Source organism: Gorilla gorilla, chromosome 12 (genome assembly GCF_029281585.2).
Source record: "Gorilla gorilla gorilla isolate KB3781 chromosome 12, NHGRI_mGorGor1-v2.1_pri, whole genome shotgun sequence".
Taxonomy (NCBI): domain Eukaryota; kingdom Metazoa; phylum Chordata; class Mammalia; order Primates; family Hominidae; genus Gorilla; species Gorilla gorilla.
The window spans coordinates 36,630,771-36,657,072 of NC_073236.2; the positions used below are offsets into that span (position 1 = coordinate 36,630,771).

The 26,302-nt window shown below is 46.8% G+C and overlaps 1 protein-coding gene across 4 annotated transcripts in view; it reads right to left on the reverse strand.

The window, feature by feature from the left end:
• The window catches only part of CRACDL (CRACD like), a 145,497-nt gene that overhangs the window by 17,938 nt on the left and 101,257 nt on the right, over positions 1-26,302 (reverse strand). For all 4 annotated transcript variants that reach the window (XM_031008320.3, XM_031008321.3, XM_055378472.2 and 1 more), the window contains 4 exons: positions 22,024-22,159; positions 21,510-21,674; positions 16,133-16,327; positions 11,011-12,691 (listed from right to left, as the gene is read on the reverse strand). In XM_031008320.3, the coding sequence (XP_030864180.3) occupies positions 11,011-12,691; positions 16,133-16,327; positions 21,510-21,674; positions 22,024-22,159 (2,177 nt within the window). The remainder of the gene's footprint in view (positions 1-11,010; positions 12,692-16,132; positions 16,328-21,509; positions 21,675-22,023; positions 22,160-26,302) is intronic.

Sequence of the window (26,302 nt, forward strand, 5' to 3'; positions counted from 1 at the left end):
AAATGGACAAGAATGATTACTGCAGCACTGTCAGCAAGAGGGAGAAAAGCTCAAACAAGTGGAATGCCCCACAGGAGGGGAACAGTTAAATAAAATACAGAACACATGCAGTGCAACCCTTAAAAAGAAAGAGGCGAGGCAGTTCACTCTGATAAAAAAAAAAAAAAAGATGCCCATGCTTTACTGTGGAGTGAAGGTGCAAGCCAAGATGTACAGCATTTTTGTGATTAAAATAAAAGGATCCATGTGCCTAGATATGCATGCCCATCTTGCTGTGGTTATGACTGCAGTGTTCAAGGGAAACACGATGAATCTGGTGGTGCGGTTCCCCCTGGGGAGTGGGATTAAAGAGGTTCAGAAAGGGGTGGGCAGGAGGCCACTATCCCTTTTTTTTTGTATTTGAAAATTATTCTGGCCGGGCATGGTGGCTCATGCCTGCAATCCCAGCACTTTGGGAGGCTGAGGTGGGCGGATCACAAGGTCAGGAAATAGAGACCATCCTGGCCAACATGGTGAAACCCTGTCTCTCCTAAAAATACAAAAAAATTAGCTAGGCATGGTGGTGTGCCTGTAGTCCCAGCTACTCGGGAGGCTGAGGCAGGAGAATTGCTTGAATCTGGGAGGCGGAGGCTGCAGTGAGCCAAGATCATGCCACTGCACTCCAGCCTGGTGACAGAGCGAGACTCCGTCTCAAAAAAAAAAAAAAAAAAAAAAAAAAAGAAAATTATTCTTACATTGATATATAGTGAAATTCACCCTTTGGTTGTACAGTTCTGAATTTTAACACGTTTAGCTTCTTATAACAACCGTCACAAACAGGATACAGAATATCAACACCCCGAAGAATTCCTTCTTCCTTCCCCTATGTAACCAGACTCTCCTCCTACTCCCAACCCCTGGCAACTACTGATCTATTTGTTCTCTGTCCATATATTTTTGCCTCTTCCAAATGTCATAGAAATGGAATAATTCAGTTTGCAATTTTGAAAGACTGGCTTTATTCACTGAGCATGCACAATTAAGGTTACTGTGTATATTGAGGGTCCATTCCTTTTGATGGCTAAGTAGTTTTTAATCATATGGATGTACCACAGTTTGTTTACCCATTCACCAGCTGAGTTACATGTGGGTTGTTTCCAGTTTTGGGTGATTATGTCATTTATATTTTTACTTTTGAGACAGTGTTGCTCTGTCACCCAGGCTGGAGTGCAGTGGCACAATCTCTGCTCACTGCAACCTCCACCTCCTGGGTTCAAGCGATTCTCCTGCCTCAGCCTCCCAAGTTGCTGGGACTACAGGTGTGCACCACTGCACTCAGTTAATTTTTTATTTTTAGTATACATGGGGTTTCACCATGTTGGCCATGCTGGTCTCGAACTCCTGGACTCAAGTGATCCACCCACCTTGGCCTTCCAAAGTGCTGGGATTACAGGCGTGAGCCACCGCACCTGGCTGGTTTTTGGTGATTTTGAATAATGCTGTTGTAGACATGAACGTATGACTTTTGTGGGAACGTACATTTCCATTTATCTAGGATAAATACCTAAAGTGGAATTGCTGGGTCATAAGCATATTTTTAATTTTATAAGAAATTGCCAAACTGTTTTCCAAAGTGACTGTGCCATTTTGCATTCCCATCGGCCATAGAGATAATACTCTAATGAGAATTGCATTTTCTCCACATCCTCACCAGCACAATGGTATTATCAATATTTTTTGTTTTGGTCATTTTAATAGTTACGTAATGGTATCTCATTATGGTTTTGTGTTTCCCTAATGGCTAATGATGGTAAGCATATTTTCAGGTGCTTATTTGCCATCTGTACACTTTCTCTGGTGAAATGTCTGTTCATGTCTTTTGCCCGTTTTCTAATTGGTTTGCTTTTTTTTTTTTTTTTTTTACTATTGACTTTAAAGAATACTTTATATATTCTAAATACTGGTCCTTTATAGGATATGTAGTTTGCCTATCTTTTCTTGCAGTTTGTAGTTTGTCTTTTCAGGCTCTTAAATAGGTCTTTTGCAAAGCAAAAGGTATTAATTTTAATAGTGTCCAATTCATCAAATTTTCCACTTTGGATGCTTTGATGACAAGTCTAAGATGTCTTTGCCTAGCCCTATATCCCAAATATTTTCTCATTTTTTTTCTAAAAGTTTTATAGTTTTCATTTTACATTTAAGTCCATGACCCCTTTTGAGTTAATTTTGTATATGATGTAAGACTTAGGTCAAGGTTCATACTTTTGCCTATGAATGTTCCTATGCTTCGGGACCATTTGGTTGTGATGTACAATTTGATAATATTTTGTTAAGAATTTTGCATCTAGGGCAGGCACAGTGGCTCATGCCTGTAATCCCAGCACTTTGGGAGGCTGAGGCGGGTGGATCACCTGAGGTCAGGAGTTTGAGACCAGCTTGACCAACATGGTGAAACCCTGTCTTCACTAAAAATACAAAAAATTGGCCAGGTGTGGTGGTGGGTGCCTGTAATCCTAGCTACTCGGGAGGCTGAGGCAGGAGAATTGCTTGAACCTGGCAGATGGAGGTTGCAGTGAGCCAAGATTGAGCCATTGCACTCCAGCTTGGGCAAAAAGAGCAAGACTCTGTCTTAAAAAAAAAAATTTTGCATCTAAATTCAGAGATACTATAGTATACTAAATTGTACATCACAACCAAATGGTCCTGAAGCATAGGAACATTCATAGGCAAAAGTATGAACCTTGACCTAAGTCTCACATCATATACAAAATGAACTCAAAAGGGGTCATGGACTTAAATGTAAAATGAAAACTATAAAAATTTTAGAAAAAAATATGAGAAAATATAGTATCTCTGAATTTAGCATAGTATACAGAGAGTCTGTAGTTTTCTGTATTGTCTTTAATTCCAGTATTACAATCATGCTGGCCTCATAAAACGGGTTGGGAAGTGTTTCCCCTTAGTTTTGCTGAGATTTTGTATAATTGGTGTTATTTCTTCTTTAAATGCTTGGTAGAAATCACCAGTCAAACCACGTGAAAATGGAGTTTTCTGGAAGGTTTTTACCTACAGATTTGATCACTTTAACAGATACAGGACCATTCATGCTATTTTTTAAGTTTGATAGTTTGTGTCTTTCAAGGAATTGGCCCTTTTCTTCTCATTTGTCAAATTTATGTGCGTAGAATTGTTCATAGTATTCCCTTATTATCATTTTAATGCCTATGGAGTCCGTAGTGGCACTCCATAATGTTTGTAATTTGTGTCTTTTTTCCCCTCAGTTTTTAAATCAACTTTATTGGCTATTTTGAAGAACCATCTTTTGGTTTCATCAATTTTTTTTCTATTATTTTTATATTTTCATTTATGTTTGCTCTTATGTTTATTATTTCTTTCCTTCTTGCTTTGAGTTTAGTTTGCTTTTCTTTTTCTAGTTCCTTAAAGTGGAAGCTTAAATTACTGCTTTGAAACATTTTTTCTTTCTAATATAATTTAATGTTGAGTTTCCCTAAGTACCTGTTTATCTGCATTCCACAAATTTTGATATGTTGTATTTTCATTTTAATCCAGTGTTCTAATTTCCCTTGAGACATCCTCTTTGATCCATGGATTATATAGTGGTGTAGTGTTTAATTTCAAATATTTGATGATCTTTTTCATATTTCTTTCCAGATATTTTTCAGATGTTATCAAATTCTTATTTAATTCATTAAGGGCAGAGAACAAGCTTTGAATAATTTCAATTCTTTCGAATTTAATAAGGGCTGTTTAGTGACCTAGAATATGGTCTATCTTCATGAATGTCCCATGTGCACTTGAAAAGAACATGTATTCTGCTGTGGCTGGTGGGCTGTTCTATAAATATCAATTAGGTCAAGTTGGTTGATGATGATGTTCAACCAACTTGACCTAATTGAAATATCCTTTCTGATTTTCTACCTGCTACTTTTCTTGACTACTGACAGAGGAGCGCTAAAGTCTCTACATCTTACTATGGATTTATTTATTTTTCCTTTCAGTACTACCAAGTTTTTGCTTCATGTATTTTGAAGCTCTGTTGTTAGGGACACACACATTTAGTACTCTTATGCATTCTTGATTCACCAATATTACTGAAATTATCATTATATAATGTTCCATTTTATCACTAATAATTGTCCTTTTTCTGAAGTCTTCTTTGTGTTATATGAATATATAGCCACTCCAGCTTTTCCAACTCTAAAATTTCTATCTTTATAGCTTCTATTTTTTTTTTACAGAGAATTTCTATCTTTCCATTAATTCCAAGAGTACTCATTTTTACTTCTTAGAATGTGGCATAATAGTTGCTTTAAAGTCTTTGTCTAATAATTCCAACATTTGAATCCTCTCAGGGTTGGCATTTGTTGATTGCCTTTTTCCTCGAGAATTTTTTAGGCTTTCCTGGTTCTTTGTATGTTGGATAATTTTGGTTCATATCCTACAGATTTTGAATATTATGCTGAGACTTGGTCCTACTAAAATTCTCAAAAGGTTTTGCTGTGCTCATTCTGGTCAGTTTTACGCATGTGCAGCTCAGGGATGAGCCCAGAACTTCATACACACATTTAAAGGATATCTAACTCAGATGTCTCCTTTCTGTAATCTCCACTCCTCAAGGTTCTATGGCTAGAAAGCCAAGGTTTAGCCTCTCTGCACTGTAGCACCTTCTTGTGACTGGGACCACCTCAGGACAGAGTGGCAAGGGAAAGGAGCCTGCAGGACCCCCAACCACCATACCTGTTGCTGCTGTCTGTGCTAATACGGGGGTATAGCTTCATTACTGGGTTTCTCTGGGGGTAATGTCTAAAGAGTCAAAAGAGCTCTGACCCATAGGAGCTGCTGTGGGGAGAGGCAGGTACTCACTTGGAGTGCTCTAGGCTGGTGCATACTTGGAGCAGGGCTGGAAGGGCTAAAGGACCGTTGCCCTGCAGAGGGTATTGCTACCATCTTCAGCAGGGGTGAGGGGTTGGCCACTTCACTGATGACCAAAGATTAGGACTGAAAGAATCAAGAGTTGTGCCTCACAAGGGACATCACTGCCACTGCCACCTGGGCAAGTAGTTTTAGCTTGTTGTTGGCATTTGCCTGGCATAGGGATGAGAGAATAGAAAGAACTCCATCCTGCAGGGATGCTGCTGCCAAGAGGAATTTGCTGCTTAGTTGCTGGTGTTCACTTGGAGTAGGGCCAAGGCTGTCCAACAAGCTCTGTCCCATAGGGGCTGGTGTGGGGGGTGGTGCAGTAGGATCTGGGCTAGGAAAGTCCCAGGAGCTCTGGCCTGCAGGGGTTGTTGACACCACCAGTGGCAGAGCGCAGAGGTGCTACTTCACTGCTCACACTTGCTATGGAGTCAACACTCAGGTCCTGATCTATCCCCTCAGGCTACCAGCTCCTCTTACCTACCTTTCAGAGTCCCCTGATACTCACTTTATGCATTCAGTTTAGGGTTTTATGATGTATCAGTGGGAGAGATGGGGTGGTGTTTATTCCATCTTGGTCAGAACAGCAAGTCCCTTTATATGTCACTTTTAAAGTAGTAGGATTATGAGGTGATTTTACTATCATTTTTAGGCCTCTCAGGATTGTTCATATAAAGATATTTGTAATAATGCTGAGGTTTCTGGCTTGAGTATCTGGGTAGATGGAGTACTGAGAAGGAAAGAGAACTGTGCTGGAGGTGGCATTGACAAATGGAATTATGAATGCTGAAGTGTCAAGTCAGGGCTGCTCATCAGATGGGTAGGTGGCTGATTGCTGTGGCCCAAGAAGTCAAGGGAAGCAAGAACTCCAGGAAACAGGTGGGAATCTGTGATGTGTCTTGCACGAGGGGAAATGAGGAGAGGTCGCTTTGTACTGGGTGACACGCAAGGATAAGACACACATGGTTGAGGAGCAGAGGAAAGAGGCAGGGAAACAGAGGTTACAGTGTTGATGACACTTGCTCAGAAGGGACTGTGAAGGGAAGGGCAAGACAAAAAGAAATGCCAATGTGAGCAAAGTTGGTTTTCTTTAAGAATTCAAGACATATGTGGGTATATATCCAAAATAACTGAAATCGGAATCTCAGAGATATTAACACCCCCTGTTCACTGAGGCACTATTCACAACAGCCAAGATGCAGAAACAGCCTAAATGTGCTTGGACAAACAAATGGATAAAGCAAATGCAGTGTATACCTACAATGGAATATTATTCAGCCTTAAAAAGGAAGGGAATTCTATACTTGCAGCAACATGAATGAACCTTGAGGACATTATGCTAAGTGAAATCAGCTAGTCACAGAAGGACAAGTATTACATGATCACATTTCTATGTGAAATCTAAAATAGTCAAATTCATACAATTGAAGAGCGGAAAGGTGGTCATGAGGAGCTGGGCGGGGGAGAGGGAAATTGGGGGCTATTCATCAATGTTTATAAAGTTTCAGTTATGTTAAGAAGAGTACGTTCTAGAGATCTGCTCTATAACACTGTACCTATAGACAACAATACTGCATTGTACATTTTAAAATTTAAGAGGGTCAATCTCATGTTATGTGTTCATATCACAATAAAATGACATTTTAAAAATTCAAGAGACAGGAATATATTTTTAGCATGATGCCAATAAAACCCCCCACAGCTTGTATTCTAACCCAAATGAATTTGAATATATCTGAACTGTGTCATTAAAAAAGGACGACAGTCTCTTTCAGTTCATTTCCTTCAGAAAATGGCTGTGACATACAAAGACAAGGTGGCCAGAAAATGGCTGTCTACACTCCTCCAGCATCCAGCTACCACCTGCCTTCTCTGTGCAATAAACTCTGAGGGTCAGTCCCCTGTGCTCTTCCCATCTTTTGGGGCCAAGAAAGAGCTTGCATGGCAGGAGGACATTAAATATTTGTTGAAAAAAAGAATGCATGAATGAGTGAGTACTGGAGTCTAGAAACAGAGGGTCAGAGACTGGAGTGTGTTACTCTGTCACCAACCCTGTCTGGAGGAATCAAGCTCAGATTAGCCAATGCTGGTTATCAAATGAGGTCCCCAGGTGAGAAGGGTGGTTTCTTGCACTACCTTCCAAAACACCAACATGTGACCATGACTTTGTAAAAAAAATAAATCTCATACCCAGAAACAAGACAGACTAGAAGGAGAGACGACCTAGGAGTGATTTTTTTTTCTACATACTTTCTGTGTTTTGCAATTTTTCCACACAATATTCTCTAACTCCTTTGTTCTCATTCTAATCCTGCGTGCAGAAGCTGCTTTATGACCTGTAATTTAGACTCTGGGATGGATTGAACCAACAGGAGGATGCATAATGTTCTGCACAAATGAACAAGGCTGATAACCCTGGGCCATTTACTTCCTACGACAGATCAGCAAATTATGAACCAGGCTTATAAACAGGGCTCCTCTGCCTCGAGGAGCACAGACACATACTAAGCTTGCAGTAACCACTCCAGGACAGCCCCTGTGAGGCTCAGCCCCTTCGGCAACCCAGGCTCCTGTTTATTACAACCAACCACCATTGCATCCTTTCCTACTCCTTCTGCTGAAGCGTCCCTCCATTCCTTCAAAGAAAGAAAACAAGGTGTGGAAGAGAGGAGGAGGAATAAACCAGGTGCTGGGGACAAAGCAGTTTGAGTGCCCAAAGCCGAGTCATCTGGAACACTTCAATCATCCAACTTTACTGTACATGCCCTGGAGAGAGGACGGGGGAGGTGGCAGACTATCTGGGAGCTCTGGGCAAGGTATTTGCCACCACAACAGCAAATATTAGGTCTTTCTGGAAACAGAGTGATATTGTTATTAAAACTTTCATTATCTGTATGTTTTATGTGAACTGAATTGCTTCTAGCTAATGTAATTTGGGAGCAATGAGAATGATAATAGTAGAAGTGATAATAATCAATGAAAGCACAAACATATTTGGCATCTAGGGAAAGTGTGGGGGCAGCTTCACTGCTGGGGTCTGACGGCGCAGACCCTGAGATTCTGCTCTGGTCAGCATGAGATAGCCCCTCAAGGTCCAGGTAGGATCAGGCAGCAGGCCCAGCCTGTCCTGGTACCTGTCCTTCCAATACCACTGCCCCTGCCCCCAGAGTTGCTTCCCTATAGAATGTGGGTAATTCCTTCCCTCTCTCTGTGTTAAAATGAATATCATTAACCATACCCATAAAGTAACCTAGATTCTTCTTTCGTTTTGGAATTCATCTAACTCTGTCATTTCTATGGCTTTAGTGAATGTGATTAAACTTGGATGAGACAATTCTCTTCTACTATATAAGCAAAGCTGTTAATAAAAAAATACTCTATTACATTTTATAAATCAAAGAAAAATACACAAAGTCTTTACAGATTATCCCAGGCATTTTATAGTGAAGAAAGCCTGGCTTAGGTTGAGAAACTTACATATAAATAATGGGCAAAGCATTGCCCTCTGAAGCTTCTTTTTCAGATCTGACTACGAGCTTGATACTGTTTTTAAGTTCCATTCATTTAGCAAGCTCTTGAGAGACATTTTCAATTCTAGGCCATGAAGGTCAGGGTTTCATGTGCACAGAGAGCAACTCCTTCCTCCCTTGCTACTTCAATGGCTTTTTGAATCACTCTACAATAGCTTCAATAACCTCAATGGAAATCTGCAGAGTGGATCGTCAGTGATGGCTTGAACTTCCTCCAGATTCCGCACTGATTATCCTACTGCAGTGGCAGCAGCAACACAAAATCACGGCTGTGCCAAGGGGCCTTCAGATTGGGAAGGCCACATGTGTGGGCTCTTTGGAACTGTGAATCCTTGTGTGTCACGTTAGGAATTTAAAGCACTGTAAAAGAGCCAGAAAAGATTAGACTATTTTGGAACTGTTTTCACATTGTTTTGTATGAGCTAATTTTCTTCCTATGTATGCATCTTCCTCTTAGGGTGCAGGATTCCCTAAGAGAGCTACTGGGTTCTATTTCCTCTCTGTCCCACAATACACTGCTTGAGTAGCCTGAAACATTCTTTTTTTTTTGAGATGGAGTCTCGCTCTGTCACCCAGGCTGGAGTGCAGTGGTGTGATCTCGGCTCACTGCAACCTCCGCCTCCTGGGTTCAAGTGATTCTCCTGGCTCAGCCTCCTGAGTAGCTGGGATTAGAGGTGTGCGCCACCATGCCTGGCTAATTTTTGTATTTTTAGTAGAGATGGGGTTTCACCATGTTGGCCAGGCTGGTCTTGAACTCCTCACCTTGTGATCCGCCTGCCTCGGCATCCCAAAGTGCTGGGATTACAAGTGTGAGCCACCACGCCAGGCCAAAACATTTTTAAAAAACAAAATTTGTCATGGAAAACTTCTCCCTAGGGCCCCCATCACATGCACACACAACTTATTTGTGTAGTTTCATTTTCTGGTTCACAGATTTCCATTAATTTAAAAAACCAGCAGGTCAGGCATGGTGGCTCATGTCTGTAATCCCAGCACTTTGGGAGGCTGAGGCGGGCAGATCACTTGAGGTCAGGAGCTCGAGACCAGCCTGGCCAACATGGTGAAACCTCGTCTCTACCAAAAATATAAAAAAATTAGCCGGGCGTAGTATCGTGTGTGCCTGTAATCCCAGCTACTTGGGAGGCTGAGGCAGGAGAATCACTTGAACCCAGCAGGTGGAGGTTGCAGTGAGCCAAGATCGTACCACTGCATTCCAGCCTGGGCAACAGAGTGAGACGGAGTCTCAAAAACAAACAACAACAAAAACAACAAAAAACCCAGCAATGAAAGATTCTTTAGCTCTGCTGCAAATACACATTTTCAACAGATTTCTCATTTCATCTGAAGCACTATAAGAAGTGACAAATGTCAAAGAGAAAGGTCATCTACTTTGTCTCTGCTCATTTCAAAAGACAGCTGCTTTCAAATATTCTTACGTTCTGCCTCAATGTTAACACAATCTCCCTTTCAGGACAGCAAGTAAATGCTGACCCTCTTGAGAGACTTACGTTTTATACAGACTTGTGATTCCAATATATGGAATACTTTCCATGTTGCAGCTGAGCCACGTGAACCTGATTACGAAGCAGGAGGAAATTCTTTCTTGGAGGAAAAGGTCAGAAGGACCCTAATAGAGGAGTATATTTCATTTATAGCCAAGAAATAGCTTAGGCCCTGAAAGAACCTGCATCAAAATGAGTACACATGTCCTGGGATTTGGACTTTGCTGAGTTTCTTAGGTCAAAAGTGGGAGAAGAATTTGAGGGATTCGCTGAGAGTCCTATCAAAATCAGTTTTTACATTTCTCTTTATCTCATGTTTACACACTGACTTCTCTGTACTTATGCAAAATCCTGGTATTTATTTTCCCTTTTCTACTCTTTATTCCTTATTTTATCTCTCTCTTTTTAAAACAGACAGGGTCTCACTCTGTCACCCAGGCTGGAGTGCATGGCACCATCATAGTTCACTGCAGCCTTGAACTCCTGGGCTCAAGCAATCCTATTTCAGCCTCCCAAGTAGCTGGGACTACAGGCCCTCATTACCACGCCTGGCTAGTTTTAAAATTTTTTGTAGAACGACGTCTCACTATGTTGCCCAGGTTGGTGTTGAACTCCTGGGCTTATCAGCAGGCCTTGGCCTCCCAAAGTGCTGGGATTACAGGCATGAGCTACCGAGGTCGGCCTATTCCTTACTCTAGATTAGGGGTGTCCAATCTTTTGGCTTCCCTGGGCCACACTGGAAGAATTGCCTTGGGCCACACATAAAATACACTAAACTAAGGACAGCTGATGAGCTTAAAAAAAATTCGCAAAAAGTCTCAATGTTTTAAGAAAGTTTAGGAATTCCTGTTGGGCCACATTCAAAGCCGCCCCGGGCCCAGGCCGCGAGTTGGACAAGCTTGCTCTAGATCAGACATGATGTTAGTGGGAATTCTGACTCCTTCCAATTCCCCTGCAACAAAGTTTGTACCAGGAGCATTTGGCGAGTGTCCAGCAAGATGTGCCAGTGGATGTGGATCTCCCCAGGCCCTGCCCTTCCCGCACCCTCGGCGGGCTCTTACCAGCTCCCCTGCGCAGCGGCCTTTTCTCCGCCGTCCTGGGCTCCTTCCTGGGTTCCCGCTCTCCCGGGCCGGCGTCGGGGGGCGCGGGCTGGTGCGGGAGCGTGAAGCTCTGCAGAAGCGGCTTCCGGGGCAGGGGCGGCTTGGAGCTGAGCGGCTCGGGGGGCCGGGCCTTCCCCTTTCCTTGGTCGCTGGGGGCCCTGGCGCCTCGAAGGGCGGGGGCCGTCCCGAGGGGACACTTCTCCTCCTTCGGGAGCACGGTCAGCGACCTTTCTAACCGGACCTCGGCACTGTACCTCTTCACACCCTTCACCTCCTGAGAGGCGCCATCCCTGTATTTGAGCGAGAGGGAGGTGGACCGGAGCTTGACGGGGAAGGGGTTTCTGTCCTCACTCGCGGCCGGCTCCTGGGCAGCTGGGCAGGGCTCTCTCGTGCTGGGCGCGGCGGCCGCCTCCTGGGGGCTCTTGCGCGGCCCGGCCGGGCTGGCCGCCCTGTCCCCCGAGTCCTGAGGGCCGCGCTCCGCCGGCTTCCGAGGGCCAGGTTTCGCGTGCTGGGGCTCGGGGAGACCCTGGAGGTCGTCAAGAGCCGCCTCGCTCCTCCAGACCGGGCTGCTCCTCGCGAGGGGCAGGCGGCCGCTGGCCCGTTCCAGCGGGCGGGAGACGCCCGGACGAGGCCGCGCTCGGCACGAGGACACCGAGAACTTCTTCGCGCCTCGCAGCTCGGCACCGCCCCTCTCCGCCTTCCGCTCTGGCGCCGCCCTCTCGGCGCCCGCCGGTGGCGCCTCGGCTCGCTCGGCTTTGGGGCGCTCCGGGGCGGCGGCCTCTGCGTCGAGGGAACCGGGGCCGGGCTCCACCGGGGGAGACTCCGCGGCGGCAAGTGGCGGGGACGCGGCAGGGCCCTCGCTGGCGGCCGCAGGCCGGTGTTTCAGGCAGCTCTTGGGCGCCGGCGGGCTCGGGGCGGGCGCCGTGGAGGGCTCGGTCCCAATTCTCTCGGGCTCGGTCCCCGCTCCTCTCTCGGACTCCGTCTCCGCTCCTCTCTCGGGCTCAGGCGCCGGCCCTGGGGGCCCCTTCTCCTCATCCGGGAGCACGGGCGGCGTCGGCTCCGCTTCCTTCGGGACACTGCGTTCTGGCCCGTCGGGAGCAGAGGGCGCCTCTGAGGTGGCGGCGGGGTCAGTCTCGGGGGTAGTCGTGTCCCCCTCAGGGATGGCGGTGGGAAACGGGCTCGCGACGTCTTCGGGAGCACAGACCACCTCCTCCGCCTTGTCCGTGGCCGGGGCACACGGGCCTGCGGGGGGCGCCTCCCCATCCTGCTTTCCGCCGTCGGGACCGGGATTCGGGGGACCCTCCGGCGGGGACGGGGGCTCCACGCGGAGAGTGGGGGCCGACTCGGGCTCGGCGAGCTCCGGGGTGGCCGGGCGGCTTGAGGGGTCCTCCCCGGGGACGCCCCCCTCCTCCACGCTGCCCGTGAGCGCCGAGCAGTGCTGCAGGCGGGCGCGTCTGGCACGGGCCCCTCCGGGTGGCGGCAAGGGCGCCGGTGGCCCAGGCTCAGGGACTCTGTCTGGCGCCACGTCCTGCTGCCCAGAGCTGGGGCTCTCTTCTGGGCTGACTTCCAAAAGTGGCTTCTCCTCGTTTTCCTCATCCTCTGGGGTGCACGTCAGGTCGCTCAGGGATTCAGACTGAGCACGCTGAGAGAAATAAAGATAAAAAGCATCGTCGCTATAGCAAATTCCAGGAAGCCTGTCACCTCCCCACTTTTTTCAAGGCTTATAATGGTTTAGTGATAGCAGCACTATAAAGCTGGCACTTAAGTAGGCATGTACCCACGGGTGTCTTTTCTCAGTCTGTATCCTACTGGTCTACTTGGGCTCACAAGTTTATCAGGACGATGGCAGATATGCCTCCAAAGTAAATGTCTACAGCTCCTCTGGCAGAGCCTCAAAACCAGTGGACTAGAGTAATGCCAAGGGAAGGCGACCAACAGCAGCCAGTGTCTGCTATGCTCGGTGCTCCCACACTTGTTATTTCATTTAATCTTCCATTCATCCCAGTGAGGAAGGGATGATGAGTCCCTTTTTGCACTTGAGAGCCAGGAACTCAGAGAGGCCAATACCTTGTTCAAGCCTGGGCAAGCAGGTGGCCGAGCTGAACAGCTGGGACTCTATGGCTCTGTGTTCCTCCCAGCCAGTCTCCCATGTCAACACTTCAGGAATGTACCCTCATAGTAAAGCCAGACTGGTTTTCCTAAGAGATGGCTCATATCATGCCAATAGCTAACCATGGCTTATAGGATAAAACCAAAATTTTCAGCTAAATTTAAAGTCCTAGATTCTCTGGTCTTAAGCCGTTTCTTCCACTCCCTACTCAGGTCAAACCAAGCCCTCAACACTGTGCCAGACACTTGGTCTGAGTGACTGTCACCTCCTCACTCTCCCCCACCCCCCTGTCCCCCAACCTCCAAGATACTCTACCAGGGCCCCCAAGGACTATTTCAAACTCTCCCACTCTATGCAGTTTAAGATTTCCCCCTTCTCTGGCCTCCTGAAGCCCTACTGGCTTGGCAAACATACACTGCCTTGTGATAGTCGTCTTCTGAAAGACCTCTAGAATTCAGATTCCAGTCCAACTTCCTCCTTTTGTCACAAAGTCAGTTCCTGCTCTCTCGGGAAGGAAAGGAGCTCCAGGTAACCAAGAATCATTCAAAAGTAACATGTGGAAATGACAAAAAGGTTGATGGTGTAGAGACTGATCTTTTTAGAAAGTTTGTGATATTAGACACCAAGAGTCACCCAGGCTATTGCTCTCTCCTTCCCCTTTTCTAAAGCAGGAACTGTGACAGGGTATGTTTGCAATAGGTTTTTCTTCTTGCTGTTTGTTATTATTTTAACATTTTTCATGGCATCTGCTTGCTAATAGAATATAGGATGCCTGGGATGTTTGTGACAATACCTAAGCAAACTCTTGCCAAAATGCACAATCCTATTCTTTTGGATTTAAAAAGAGGAAGAGGCACAAAGAAAGCTACAGAAGAACTTTCAAAAGCTGCAGGTTCTTTACTTTGCCATGTTGATGGCCTTCTGCTACTACAGGAAACTGCTGATGTTGAAACCTCTTTAGGATGGAGGTCACCTTTTAAAACTATCAGTCACAGAGCCCACACAAGGCAGCAGAGGGGGCAGCATGGCTGTTCTTTCCCATCCTGGGAGCATTTAGGGAGCATCTGAAAGCACCTTGATCCCTGAGAGGGGCCAGGCCACAAGGAAGGTCCTTATGGTTGGGAAGAGGGACCTCATGACCAACGGGCAAAGGGTGCTATGGACACTGAAGGACAGAGGCCCCCAGCATCATAGGTTCCACAACAGTGGATGGAGGAAAATATGGACACCTCTGAGAACTTAAGATATCCATGCCTGCTCCTTACCAAGCAGGGAAGGGGAAAAGAGGGAAAGACCATGGATGTGACAGAGTTGAAATCAAGGAAAGGCTGTGTTTACCTGTTTGCCCAGGCTGGCTACATCAGGTTTTCTGTTATTCTACAAAGTGGGATTCAAGAACTAAGTCAAGTTCAAATGTAAAGAAAGAAGGATACAAGCCCTGCCCAGATGGGAGCAAGAAGGGAGGCTGCGTTTCCACCTGAAATAGACACCACGCTTCGCTCTGTCACTCAAGTCCTGGCCAGGTTGTGGCTGGCTATAAATGCCCTGGCCAGAGCCAAAGACATCCCCGTGGGATTCATAAATCACAGACTTGAGGGCCAGAAGGGAGCAGGCCCTGGCCCTGTAGTCTCATTCAGCACGAGGACAGGCAGGTCTTGAGTGACTGGACCTTGTCACACTGACACAGCACACAGCCTTTAACTGTGCATGCACTGGACACACACACCTAGGCACAAGTATCCTGGTTCCTAGCTGGCACATCAGCCTGAAGGTAACTCACCTTTGCTTCTTCCTCCAGCATTAGTCCCCTCAAAAGTCTACTCTGCTGGCATGAGTTTAAAGAACACCTTCCATATGCCCAAAGGAAAACTCACTCTCTTCAGGGAGTTGCTGAACTCCTGAGTGGCCCTAGCCCAACTGTCTCCAGCTGAGGCACCCAGCTTGCCCTGGGTACTTCACCAACACACCACAATCATGTCACGAGGGAAGGACAGAGGACATTAGCCTGTGAGCATCTCTTTATCAGCACTGTCATTCTCTGTGGCCAGGCTGGTCCCCACTCCAGGGGGGACACGTTACAGTGCCCGTCAGGTAGGGGAGAGGGAACAACCCTATGTGAACCTCGAACCTGCCAGTAAATGAAGCCAAAGTATTCCATGAGCCAGTTTCTCAGCTTCTAGGACTAGGAGGTAATGACACCCTGAGGCAGCACACCCAAAGAGGGGTCTATCTTTCCGAGGCATGCTCCCCATGCTACTGAGTAGGCCCTCATCCAAGACAGGTGTCCACGCTAGTGTTTCAGCTTCTTTCATTCACTCATTTGTTAATTCATTCATTTGTTTGTTCAGTGGTTCATCCATTCAACAACTCTGTGACTAGAAATGTTCTAAGGGCTGAAAATGCAGCCAGGACAGGGTCTCAAAGAAGACTGGCAATAAGAACACATCCATTTACAAAGGTCACTTTGGCATGTGGCGAGTGCTCTAAAGGAAGTGAACGGGCAGGGTGAGTTTTTTTGGGGGACTCTCAGGCCCCAAGGCTGGGACACAGCAGCACCAAGGCCTGAGGCTAGAGGCAGCTCTTGAGCTCAAGAGGCAGAAAGGTGGCCAGAGCGCTGAGTGAGAAAGAAGGTAAGAAGCCTGAGGGGTAGGCAGGACCTGATGTGCCAGGCCTGGAGTGTGGACTTTCCTCTGAGTGCAGGGGGAAGGCAACCAGCATTCAGTAGTGAGTGTGTGAGGAATGACGGACAGACGGATGGATGAATGAATGGAGCATTTCTGCAAGGGAGAGACAGATCTGGTTTATGTTTAAAAAGATGAGCAACTTCAGCTCCTGCAGCATGGCTCCATCAGCTGTGGGGGTGCTCAGAGGGGGCATGAGACCCTGTGCGGGGGAGTGAGGCAGGTTGCGGGGGTATAGGGGGGTGCCAAGCCTGCCTGGCGCGCCTCTGTGTGGAGAAGGAAACCCAATTACCGATGAGAGCCGCCTCATCTTACTCGACCGCTGGTTGCGTGGCTTGACCTGGAGCTTGTGCTTAGCTGCAGAGTTGTCCAGGCAGGAGGAGGATTCTGCAGGGTAACTGAAGTCGGCCACTGGTGCCAGGCTGTTGTCTGAGATCCGGGCAGAGACAGTGCTGTCGCTCACGTGGTCTGGAGACACGACAGAGACCTTCGTGGGACAAGGAACAAACACACGGAGCATGAACTTCACCGTGTGAAATAAGGACGACCAATGCAACAATGCTCTTTTCTGCCCAGGCTCAGTCTTCCCACACTGTCTCTGGCTTTACGTGTGTGGAAATACTTTCTTTTTTTTCCCCCCCGAGATGGAGTCTTGTTCTGTCACCCAGGCTGGAGTGCAGTGGCGTGATCTCTGCTCACTGCAACCTCTGCCACCTGAGTTCAATCATTCTCCTGCCAAGTAGCTGGTATTACAGGCACCTGCCACCACACCCAGCTAATTTTTGTATTTTTAGTAGAGATGGGGTTTCACCATGTTGGCCAGGCTGGTCTTAAACTCCTGACCTTGTGATCTGCCCGCCTTGGCCTCCCAAAGTGCTGGGATTACAGGTGTGAGCCACCATGCCCGGCCAATACTTTCATTTTGATTCTCAACAAGGAGGGGTCTAGGATCCTCCTGGAGAAAGGTAAATAGCTGGGAGTTTAAAGTGTGGGGCCAGCTCCTGGAAACCACCTACTCCTTCCCAAGACCATGCAGAGAACCTGTGTCTCAGGCTCCCCTGTCACCCTCCCATGGTGGCTGGCACAGGCACTTCAGACAAGAGCTTTCTCTCTCAAAACACACCAGCCTGATTTGTCCAAGGGCACAGTCACCTGGTCCTGTCTCTGGAAGCTGAGGGGAAGGTTCAGAGGTGTGATTTTAGAGGCTGGGGCGCAGGAAGTGCGAAGCCCACTGCCCAGTATTCCATCACTGGAGCCCTGTTGGTTCAACCTAGAAGGTCTCTGTGTGCTCATGTGTCCTTTTGAAGAAATCTGGCTGGACATTGCCATCTGTTAAGTTACAGGTATTTTACTCATTTATACTTCAGCACAGAAGAACTGATAGCAAATGGCAAACATGTCACCTGGGACAAAGGGATGCTGGCAGTCATGTGAAAGAATGAGGGCAATACCCACAGATCCCTGCCCCCTGAACTTGGCCAGCTCCACCACTGAGTGAGGTCGAAGTGGGCTCCCCTGCAGACACAAGTTGGGATGAAACTCGGAGCGCCTGTGAGCACATGCAGCCCAGATGAGGGGCGAGGTGCACAGGGAGACTCTGGGAGGTGACAGGCTTTTCGTATAACTCTGTGATCTTCAAGCAAGCTTTCTATTCGAGCACAGTGTGCAATATTAGTGTCAAGTTTCCATTTAACTTAAGAATAGAGTTTTATTCACACAACAATTCAGTAAGCCCTCATGAAAACAGTGAGTGAGGCAATGAGACAACACACCAGTGCCGTCCCCAGTGGTGAACTCCTAGGGCCATGGGCACATCCGCTGTTTCTTTTCTAATAACCCTGGGACCCCCACACAGAGCAGGTGCCCAGCAGCCTTTGCTAACCCGGACAGGGAACCATAAGGATGATCGTACTGGAGAGATGGGCTTCGATACGGGAGGAACAACCTCTTCCTGTTCACGTGAAGGTCTCTCCTATTTTCTAATAAAAGTGTAAGTTTATCTGTGTAAACAAGAAGGAGATAATTACTAAAATGGGGGAAAGGGGGCTAAAAGTGGACATAATCTATTTGAATTCTCTTTTAGCTACTCAGGTACTTACGGGAATAAAGCAAGAAAAATTATGTTAAAAATAAGCCGCAAGTCTCCTGGCAACAACTACATCTGTGCCTGTGGCTTTGGCTGTCACTGTAGTCACTGACAACTCAGGAAGTCACCTTAGATTGGGAAATCGATACCTTTCCCAGAGAGTCTTCCTTAAAGGTCACAAACAGGATGTGTACACTTAAAAATAAGCATACAGAATCTGTAATATTTACCCTTGTCTAGAGGAACAATGTATAAACATTTGGTTAAAAAGAAAATCTCACTGCCTAGGACTCATGAGAATAGACAAGATCAGCTGCTTTGCAAGTGCAGTAAGAATGATCACGGTGCCTGTGACAATAATACCCCTGACCACTCCTCTTTATAGAATAAAGCCCAATACCCTGAAGGCTCTGAAGGATGCACAGCAGGACCTCCTCCCTGTGGGCCGCCCTGCGTCTGTCCTGCTTGGGCAGATGTCTTGGGCTCAGGCCCACTGTGGCCCCTGGTTAGGGGACCTTGGCATGGAGCTTAACTTCCCTGACCTGTGCCCCAGGTACAAGCTCTCCCTGACTAGGGAACTCAACTCCTCTGGCCTCAGAACTCTCAATTCTGTTTCCACTGTTGCTCTGAGAGATCTTGGGGTCCAGAAAGACCCTCATCTTCATGACCAAGGAGAATCGTGTCTGTTGTTGATCAGTGATGTAACTACGTGAGGTGGTTTGGGGCCCATGGGGAGGAGGTGAGGGCTGGGAAGCTGGCTTCATGGGAGGGCTGGCAGCATCCAGAACATTCACCTCTGCATGGCTTGCTTCCAGTCACCCAATTTTTCCTGAAATCGGTGCTTCTGGATGATTCTGAAAGCAGAGGATTTAAAAGTCTAGCATGTGTCTCTTTGTTGCAGGGAAGGCAGCTCAAAGGACCCAAAGGAAACAGCTGGGGTCAGAAGCTTTTCATGGGCAGCCCTGAGTGACAGGTGCTTTAGGATGTGTGTCCTCAAAAAGAGGGGCTCAGCCACTGAGGAGTGGGCTGGGGGCAGTGCATGCAGGAAGGGCCACTGGACAGGAAGCAGGGGGGCCTGGCTGTTCGAGGGGTGAAAAGAAGCCGCTGGTCCTGCTGGGAAGGAGAGGTGCTGATCTATCCAATCTCATCTCATCCCCCAAAACCCTCTGAGCCAAAACCCTCTCAGGACACAGATTCTAAGAGGTGATAAGCCTGCCTGAGGCCTCCCTCTGGAGCTGTGGGGCATGTATTTGTTCATTTGCCACCAGATCTGTGTTCCCTCCCCATCTTCCCTTCCCGCATCACCAAGGAGCAAAATGACTCATTGGCCTTGCCAGTTTATCACACTCTACCTGGCATGTCCTGCTTCATAGCAGGACAACTAGAATATGACCAGTTAGACATCATTTTATCTTAAAAACCACCAGGTAAACTTTCATCAGTTGTTATCACACTTGGTGATAAAATTTGAAAAATTATTCCATATATTTCCTGAAAAACTAATTCTATCAGGAAATGTCACCTTGGTTATAACATCAAATACTTGGTACTAAAGACTCTTTTTTCCACAATAATCTTAAATTTTTCTGTCTGTGTGGGCCTGTGTGTAAGCCTGTGGGTCAGTGTAAGGTGTAAACAGTCTGCAGCCCATCCTTTTGGGGCTTAAGGCACTATTACATCAAATACCACATATTCTACAAGCCCATTTTAAAGGGTATGTTGTTTTTCCCTCTTAATCAACCAATTATGCATAAAAACTTTCAGGCCTCAAAATGCAATCATTGTGTCTTCAAAACGATGAAGACACTAAAGATTACCTTTCTGTTTTTAAGTCTTAAAGGCCCAAATTTTGGTTTCCTATGAAGCTGGTAGATTGTCCATATTACCCAATAATTGATAAAATCTCAGAACTTTTTTTTTTTTAAATAAAGGACCAACCACAGGAGGTGGTTGTGCTGTGAGAGATAAAGTCAGGCTGGCCCAGCCGAGCCAGCTGTGGAATTTGTGCCTCATGGTGTCACATGGGTTTGGAGATAGGCTTGCTCTTCAATGGATGGGTTAGAAACTACCTCTCCTCTTACTGCCTGTCCTGGCTAAAGGCAGAGAACTGGGATGCTGTGAGAGTCAGAGACCTGTGGGATGGGAGGAGGGGAAGTCCATCTATGATGAGGAAAGAGGCAGCTCATGACAGACCTCTTCCTACTGCATAGCTCAGAAATACACAAAATCACATCTGCTCCTGAGAGGGGGATGATGAAACTGCACATAGGAGTATTTGGAGGTGTTAAAAGGGGTACAGGGTTGGCTCGGTGAAGTCTATGAAATAGGCCACCCCATCCTCCTCATCCTTTCTCCCTTCTGCTCGAGGCTGGAGAGCAGGCCTGGGTAGCCCACTGTCCTCAGACCCTGCTCCTGGAATGAGCAGGGACAGCTTCGCCCCAGAGCAGAATTCTGGAGAGAATAATTCTCTAGCTGGCTTCATGTCAGTCCCCACCCCACACACTCAGCCACACCACAGTCCTTCTGCCTTTTTCGTCAGTGACGTTCGGGGAACTCACAACTACACACAAAAATTTGGTGTGGCAGGGTGTATAGGTGTCCACACTGAAGTGGCTTCTGAACAGAATTCAGAGAAGCACAGAATCTGCAAGGCAGTGGGTCGCAACGAAGCTCCCCCTTCACTGTGAATGGCCCCTTGAGCAGGCCAGAGGTGACAGGGGAAGGTGTGTGGCTATAAAAAATAAACTCTGGCCTTTATTTGTTTTTCAAATGTCAGCATAACAGATAACTCCAACTCTATCCATCCTCCACAGTCAGGCTTGTCTACATGGGAAGGATGACCACCTATTTTTAACATTTATATGCAAGTACAGTGTATGGGCATTAAGTGTTCTTACCACAATAACATAAAGAATTTAAAATGTGGCAGCATCATGAGCTATGTTGTTTATGCACGAGAAAGAGCTCGTGCTCTTTCCCGAGTTCCTCAGGGCCCCCCTCTTGGATTCTAATGGAGAAGGTGGTGTTTGGGACTGGTTCCTCCACCCTGCTGAGGTCATCAGTTCCTCTCTTGCTTGTCAACCTTTCCCTGCTGCCCTGTTTGCCAGCAATACAGCACATTACTACCCCTAGGCCAACACCGCCTCAAGGTCACAAACTCAGGCACCAGAGACCATCAGAGCCTCAACTATCACATGCTCACTACTTCCCCCTCCCACCGGCCAAATGTCGTGGCAACGGAAAACAGATACAACGTGTTTCCCTACTTCTAATGGGGTTCTGGGTCTGGTCATCTGCTCAGACAGGAAAGTCAAGGGACAGGGTTGATTCTGGGTTGATTCTATCAACCTATCGCCCTCATAAAAAAAAGTCACCAAAACCACGTCTCCTAACCAGACCTGAATTTCTACTCAAAGAACGAAAATAAACCCAGCTCAAGGGCTGATTGTAGGCTCCAGTGACCCGGTTGGCCACACCATGCACAGCCTGGAGATCTTAGGGGCACATACAGGGGATCTCAGAGCTCCAGCACCCTCCAGGGCAGGTGTGGATGAAGACATGCAGTGGTACAGGCCGCACTTGCCTTTATGGTGGTGCCAGGACCCACGTCGTGCAGCAGAGACATCTCTGGGGGGCTCCTGGGCAGCCCGTCGTCCTCAGAGCTCATGCCGGCATCCTCTCCCCGCTTGGCAGGAAGCCCCCCTGGAGGAGGTGGTGCCCCCATTTTCACATTACACTGTATTTTTAACTAGATTGGAATAAAGAACATGTGCTCTTATTTTCATCAATGATATTTATCAACAAATCCTCCCGCTCTAATTCATTCATGCTGGAAATGCCTTCAGTGTCTTGGTGTGGTGCAGAGAACTGAACTGAACGTGCATCTGCCACCAGCTCTTCCACTGCCATCTCTTCTTTGTTCATCTAAGAATGAGTTGAGGTCCCATTGCAGCTCATTTGGTGTGTCCTGGGGGAGCTGTCATGTACATGTGATTCTACTTTACAGCATATCAAATAAACCAAGCAGAAATCATTTAAAAACTTCTTGATGGATATTTGACTTGCACACCAGGCGACATGACCAAGGAAACATTTACCTGCAGAGCTTTAATCCGATCACACACATTTTCTTGGGAAAACACCCGCACAGGCCGAGTAGCGTCCTGTCCGGACTCAGGAATGAAAATACTGTCGTGAGAAAGGGCCCGGCTGCCCAGCGTGCCCCTCGACTCCCTAGGATAAAAGAGCCACTGTGAGACTCTGCCCACCTCCATCTTACTGACCCCTGGGGGGCTCAGAATGAGAAACGGGGATGTGAGTTAACAGAACATCAAACAACACTCCCTCTGCTGCATTTACATTTCAGTGGTCCCTGACTTCAGTTCATCCACACACTGTCAAATGCCAGTCAACTATTTGGAGCATTGCAGAGATAGGAATTTTCCTAGGAGATCTAAAGGTTGTGTGAATTATTTTTATATTAATGAAAAAACCAAGGTTTGATAAGGTGTGAGGTGCAAGACAGCAAGCCTGCAGAGGGGAGGGGCTGGCATGGCCAGCTTCTGAGGAGGCCTGTCCCGGCTGCCCCAGGGAGGGTGAGGTCACGCCTTGTGGGCAAACATGCAGCCCCTCCGTGGGCTGATGGCTGTGTGTGCAGCAGGCTGAGGGCCTGCTTGATGAACGCATCCTCACACACACCTCACACAGACCAAGACATATATCCGTGGATGGTTTGAAATGAGAACTGCAAATCTGCAAAGCCATGGCCTCTTTTTATGACCTGGCACCATCTGTGTGACCAAAACCTCTGTGCCTGCCTAGATCCTGGAGCAGAGATGGTGGCCTTCTGTCATCGCCATCCCAGTCCTTTCCTCAGCTCTGAACTCAAGAATCTGATCTGGGACTGAACCCACAGGACATTCACAAAATGTCCTAAAAGGATGTGGGAATTAGCTGTCAAGTTTTCCTAGCAGCACTGGCTGCCTGAACAATAGGTGGAAGGAGATGACTGAGACCTGATGATGAAGGAAGGAAAGCCTGCCTCTGCACACACTGGACATCTTGTGTGCACCACCCCACCCACTTCCCTCCTGCCACTCCCCTACCCTGGGCATCCTGTCCACTGTGGGGCATTAAGGACTCTGAGGTGTGGCCCTGTCCAACTGTAGATCAAACTGTGTTGGTTAATAATGCTTCCTTCTAATTAAACTCTCACGCCTGCAACAGTAAGCTTGCAAGTGGGAACCCATGGCTCCCAGGATGTGTGTGTCCTCACATGCCAGGGAGGGAACTACGCCAACTGAAGGAATCAGGACCTCCCTGCCAAGGGCAGCTCTTAACCCAAAGGTCACACACACACTTGGATTTCCCTCCCCCAGTGGACAGCCCATGGCCCACACTCTCTGGGAACCACAACCACCACCCAAGCACCTCCGCTTTGGATGTAATGAGGAGTGGAGGCGGCATAAAGAGGCCTCTGCAAAAACACAAAATGGCACATGTGCAAGACCATGCACTACAGCAATATTCAAAAGAGTGAAAGACGGGAAACACCTAGTGCCCCTCAGTAGGCATCTAACTGAATCAACCATGAATGTCATACAATGGAGGACTCCACAGCTGGTCTGATGGGCAGGAAGGTCTCCACACGCTGCATACAGGCATCACCAGATACTACTAAGTGAAATAAATAACAACCACTGCAGAACAATGTTCACAGCATGTCAGCACTGCATGGGAAAGGGGGGCCTGGATATTATCTGAACATGTGTGTGTGTTTCTTATATTTAAAAAAAATGAAAATAGAAGAATAACAAATAAATAAAAGTGGTTTTCTTTAGGGGGAAAGAAATAACTAGATGAGGAGACATAGTGCAAAGATACCTACATTGACAACTTTGTCTTTGAAACTATGCAAACGTTTTATATAATTAAAAGATGAAACCAAACAAAAAGAGAAATAAAACAATCTCTAAAACTAGAAAACAAACACAAACAAACAAATCTAATTTTATATCAGATTGTTGGCATGACCACACAGAGAATATAATAATTTCAAGTGACTTTGACTCCACATCCAAGATAGAATACATTCTAGGAACAACAACAAGAAAACCAAAGATATCAAATTGCACTCACTAATCTTATTAGTAGTAATAATAATTAAAAAACCAAAAATATGAAATTGCACTCTGTAGTTTTATTAGCAATAACACTGATTATAAGACAGTGTGCAGAAAAGTATTTATAATATTTTTAACTTCCATATAGGGAAGGGATAAGGAAATTATTATAAATATATGATAGGTTAAAGAAAATAAGTCATTTTGTTAATATCATAAGGAGCCCTGGTTTCAAGTGTAAGAGAAAAGAGAATACAAAGAATTAAAGAAGTAAAAATGTTGTCTTATTAAACTTGAATTGGAAATATCGGCAAATTAATGGTTAATTTTTCTCTTGAAAAATAAACCATTTCCCAGCTATATCCACTGGAAAGGTTTAGAATCAGTGACAGCCAATTAGTAATCATCGCCCCTGGCAGCTGGACTGAGGTCTTTAAAAGCCATTTCACACCACAAGGAGGGAGCCAAGGTCCTGTCGAGAAAGTGCTGATTCCAGGTCAGGGGAAGAAAATATACCAAATAAACCTGAGATTTCTCATTGGACAAGAAAGTAAGGAAGCCATCAAAGATGAATGGGGTCATGTCAAAAGACGGAGCGAATTTCAAGTGACTCTCAACAGCCTAACATGGAACAACTTGAGCATTAAAATGAATAAAGACTGTCATGGATTAAAGCAAATCAAATATATAAAAAGTAATGCATTCCCAATGATATTTGGAAAAAAAAAAAGAAAAAAACAAAACCCACTGGCCACTGTCAGGAGTTGCTAGGGGACCACGTCATTACTCTGAGGGTGGATCAATAAAAGGAGAGCCAAGCATGATCCTGACTTTACAAATTGTATTTCGGAGCAACCAAGAAATTGCTGAAGGAAAGTTCTTCATCAAAGAATTTCAGTTAGCAAGTGTACAGTGAATGATAGAATTAGAAAAACCACCACTTTGTGACAAAATAACAGATCATCACCAGGTTTTAAAACTGTCGGGTGAAGGTTGGTGGAGGGACGACAGTGACACACCCTGAACCCACTGCTCAGAAAGCAGGTGACTCATCATGGGATGTGACAACATCCAGCACCTGCTTGAACCTGACAGAATCTGGATCCACCGAATGATGTACCGGGAATTGGGAGAATACAGGAAAGAGTTGAGTCACACCAAAAGAAAGCAAAGCCAGAATATGGGACATTCTGCAGGACACATGGCCCTGCTCTTCCTTCAGATCAATGACGTGAAACAAAGGGAGAGGGCAAAAGGAAATCGTTATAGATTAACAGACTTAAGAAGCACAACCGCACAGACACAGACACGATAAATGGGCGTCACTTTATTCAACCCACAGGGTCCCATGTGGTTTGCTCGCACTAATGTGCCTTAGTAAACGGAGCTGTTTTCCCCACAGTGATGGATGAGAAGTTGCCGCAGACTCTCCCACAGGCCAAGCAGTACTTTCCTCTTCCTCTGTGCTGCTCTCTAAAAATGCCATTTGCACTTCCCAGGCCTCATCATGCTCCATTCCCAATCTTCCTTGCCTAGCATCAAAACCAGCAAACTGTTACCAGTCACTGAGGGCCAGCTCCCTGCAAGGTGCTGGGAATATCAAGATAAAAAGCACACCATCTCCACTTTCCATGGGCTCCTGTGACAGGGAGGACATCAGCAAGCGGACAGGACAATTCATCCCAGCTTGCCCCTCTGGCTGGGCTCCTGTCTGTGGTTGGAGGGGCCACTCCCAGGCCTGTCTCTCCAACACCAGAACTGTGTGCTCCAGTCAAGAGACAGGGGTGGATGGGGGTGGGTGTTAGAGTTTCCCTGGGGAAACTTTGCAAGCAAAGTGATGACATTGAATAATTAGTAATATTATCGCGATAACATCTCGTTCCCCAAGAGTTCAGAGAACCGCCTAAAAAAAATGCATGCACGCCTGTCGCCGTGGATCACGCCTGTAATCCCAGCACTTTGGGAGGCCGAGGCGGGCGGATCGCGAGGTCAGGAAATCGAGACCATCCTGGCTAACACGGTGAAATCCCGTCTCTGCTGAAAATACAAAAAAAAATTAGCCGGGCGTGGTGGCGGGTGCCTGTAGTCCCAGCTACTCGGGAGGCTGAGGCAGGAGGATGGCGTGAACCCGGGAGGCGGAGCTTGCAGTGAGCTGAGATCGCGCCACTGCACTCCAGCCTGGGCGACAGAGCGAGACTCCGTCTCAAAAAAAAAAAAAAAAAAATGCATGCACAGTATATCCCTTCCACACTTC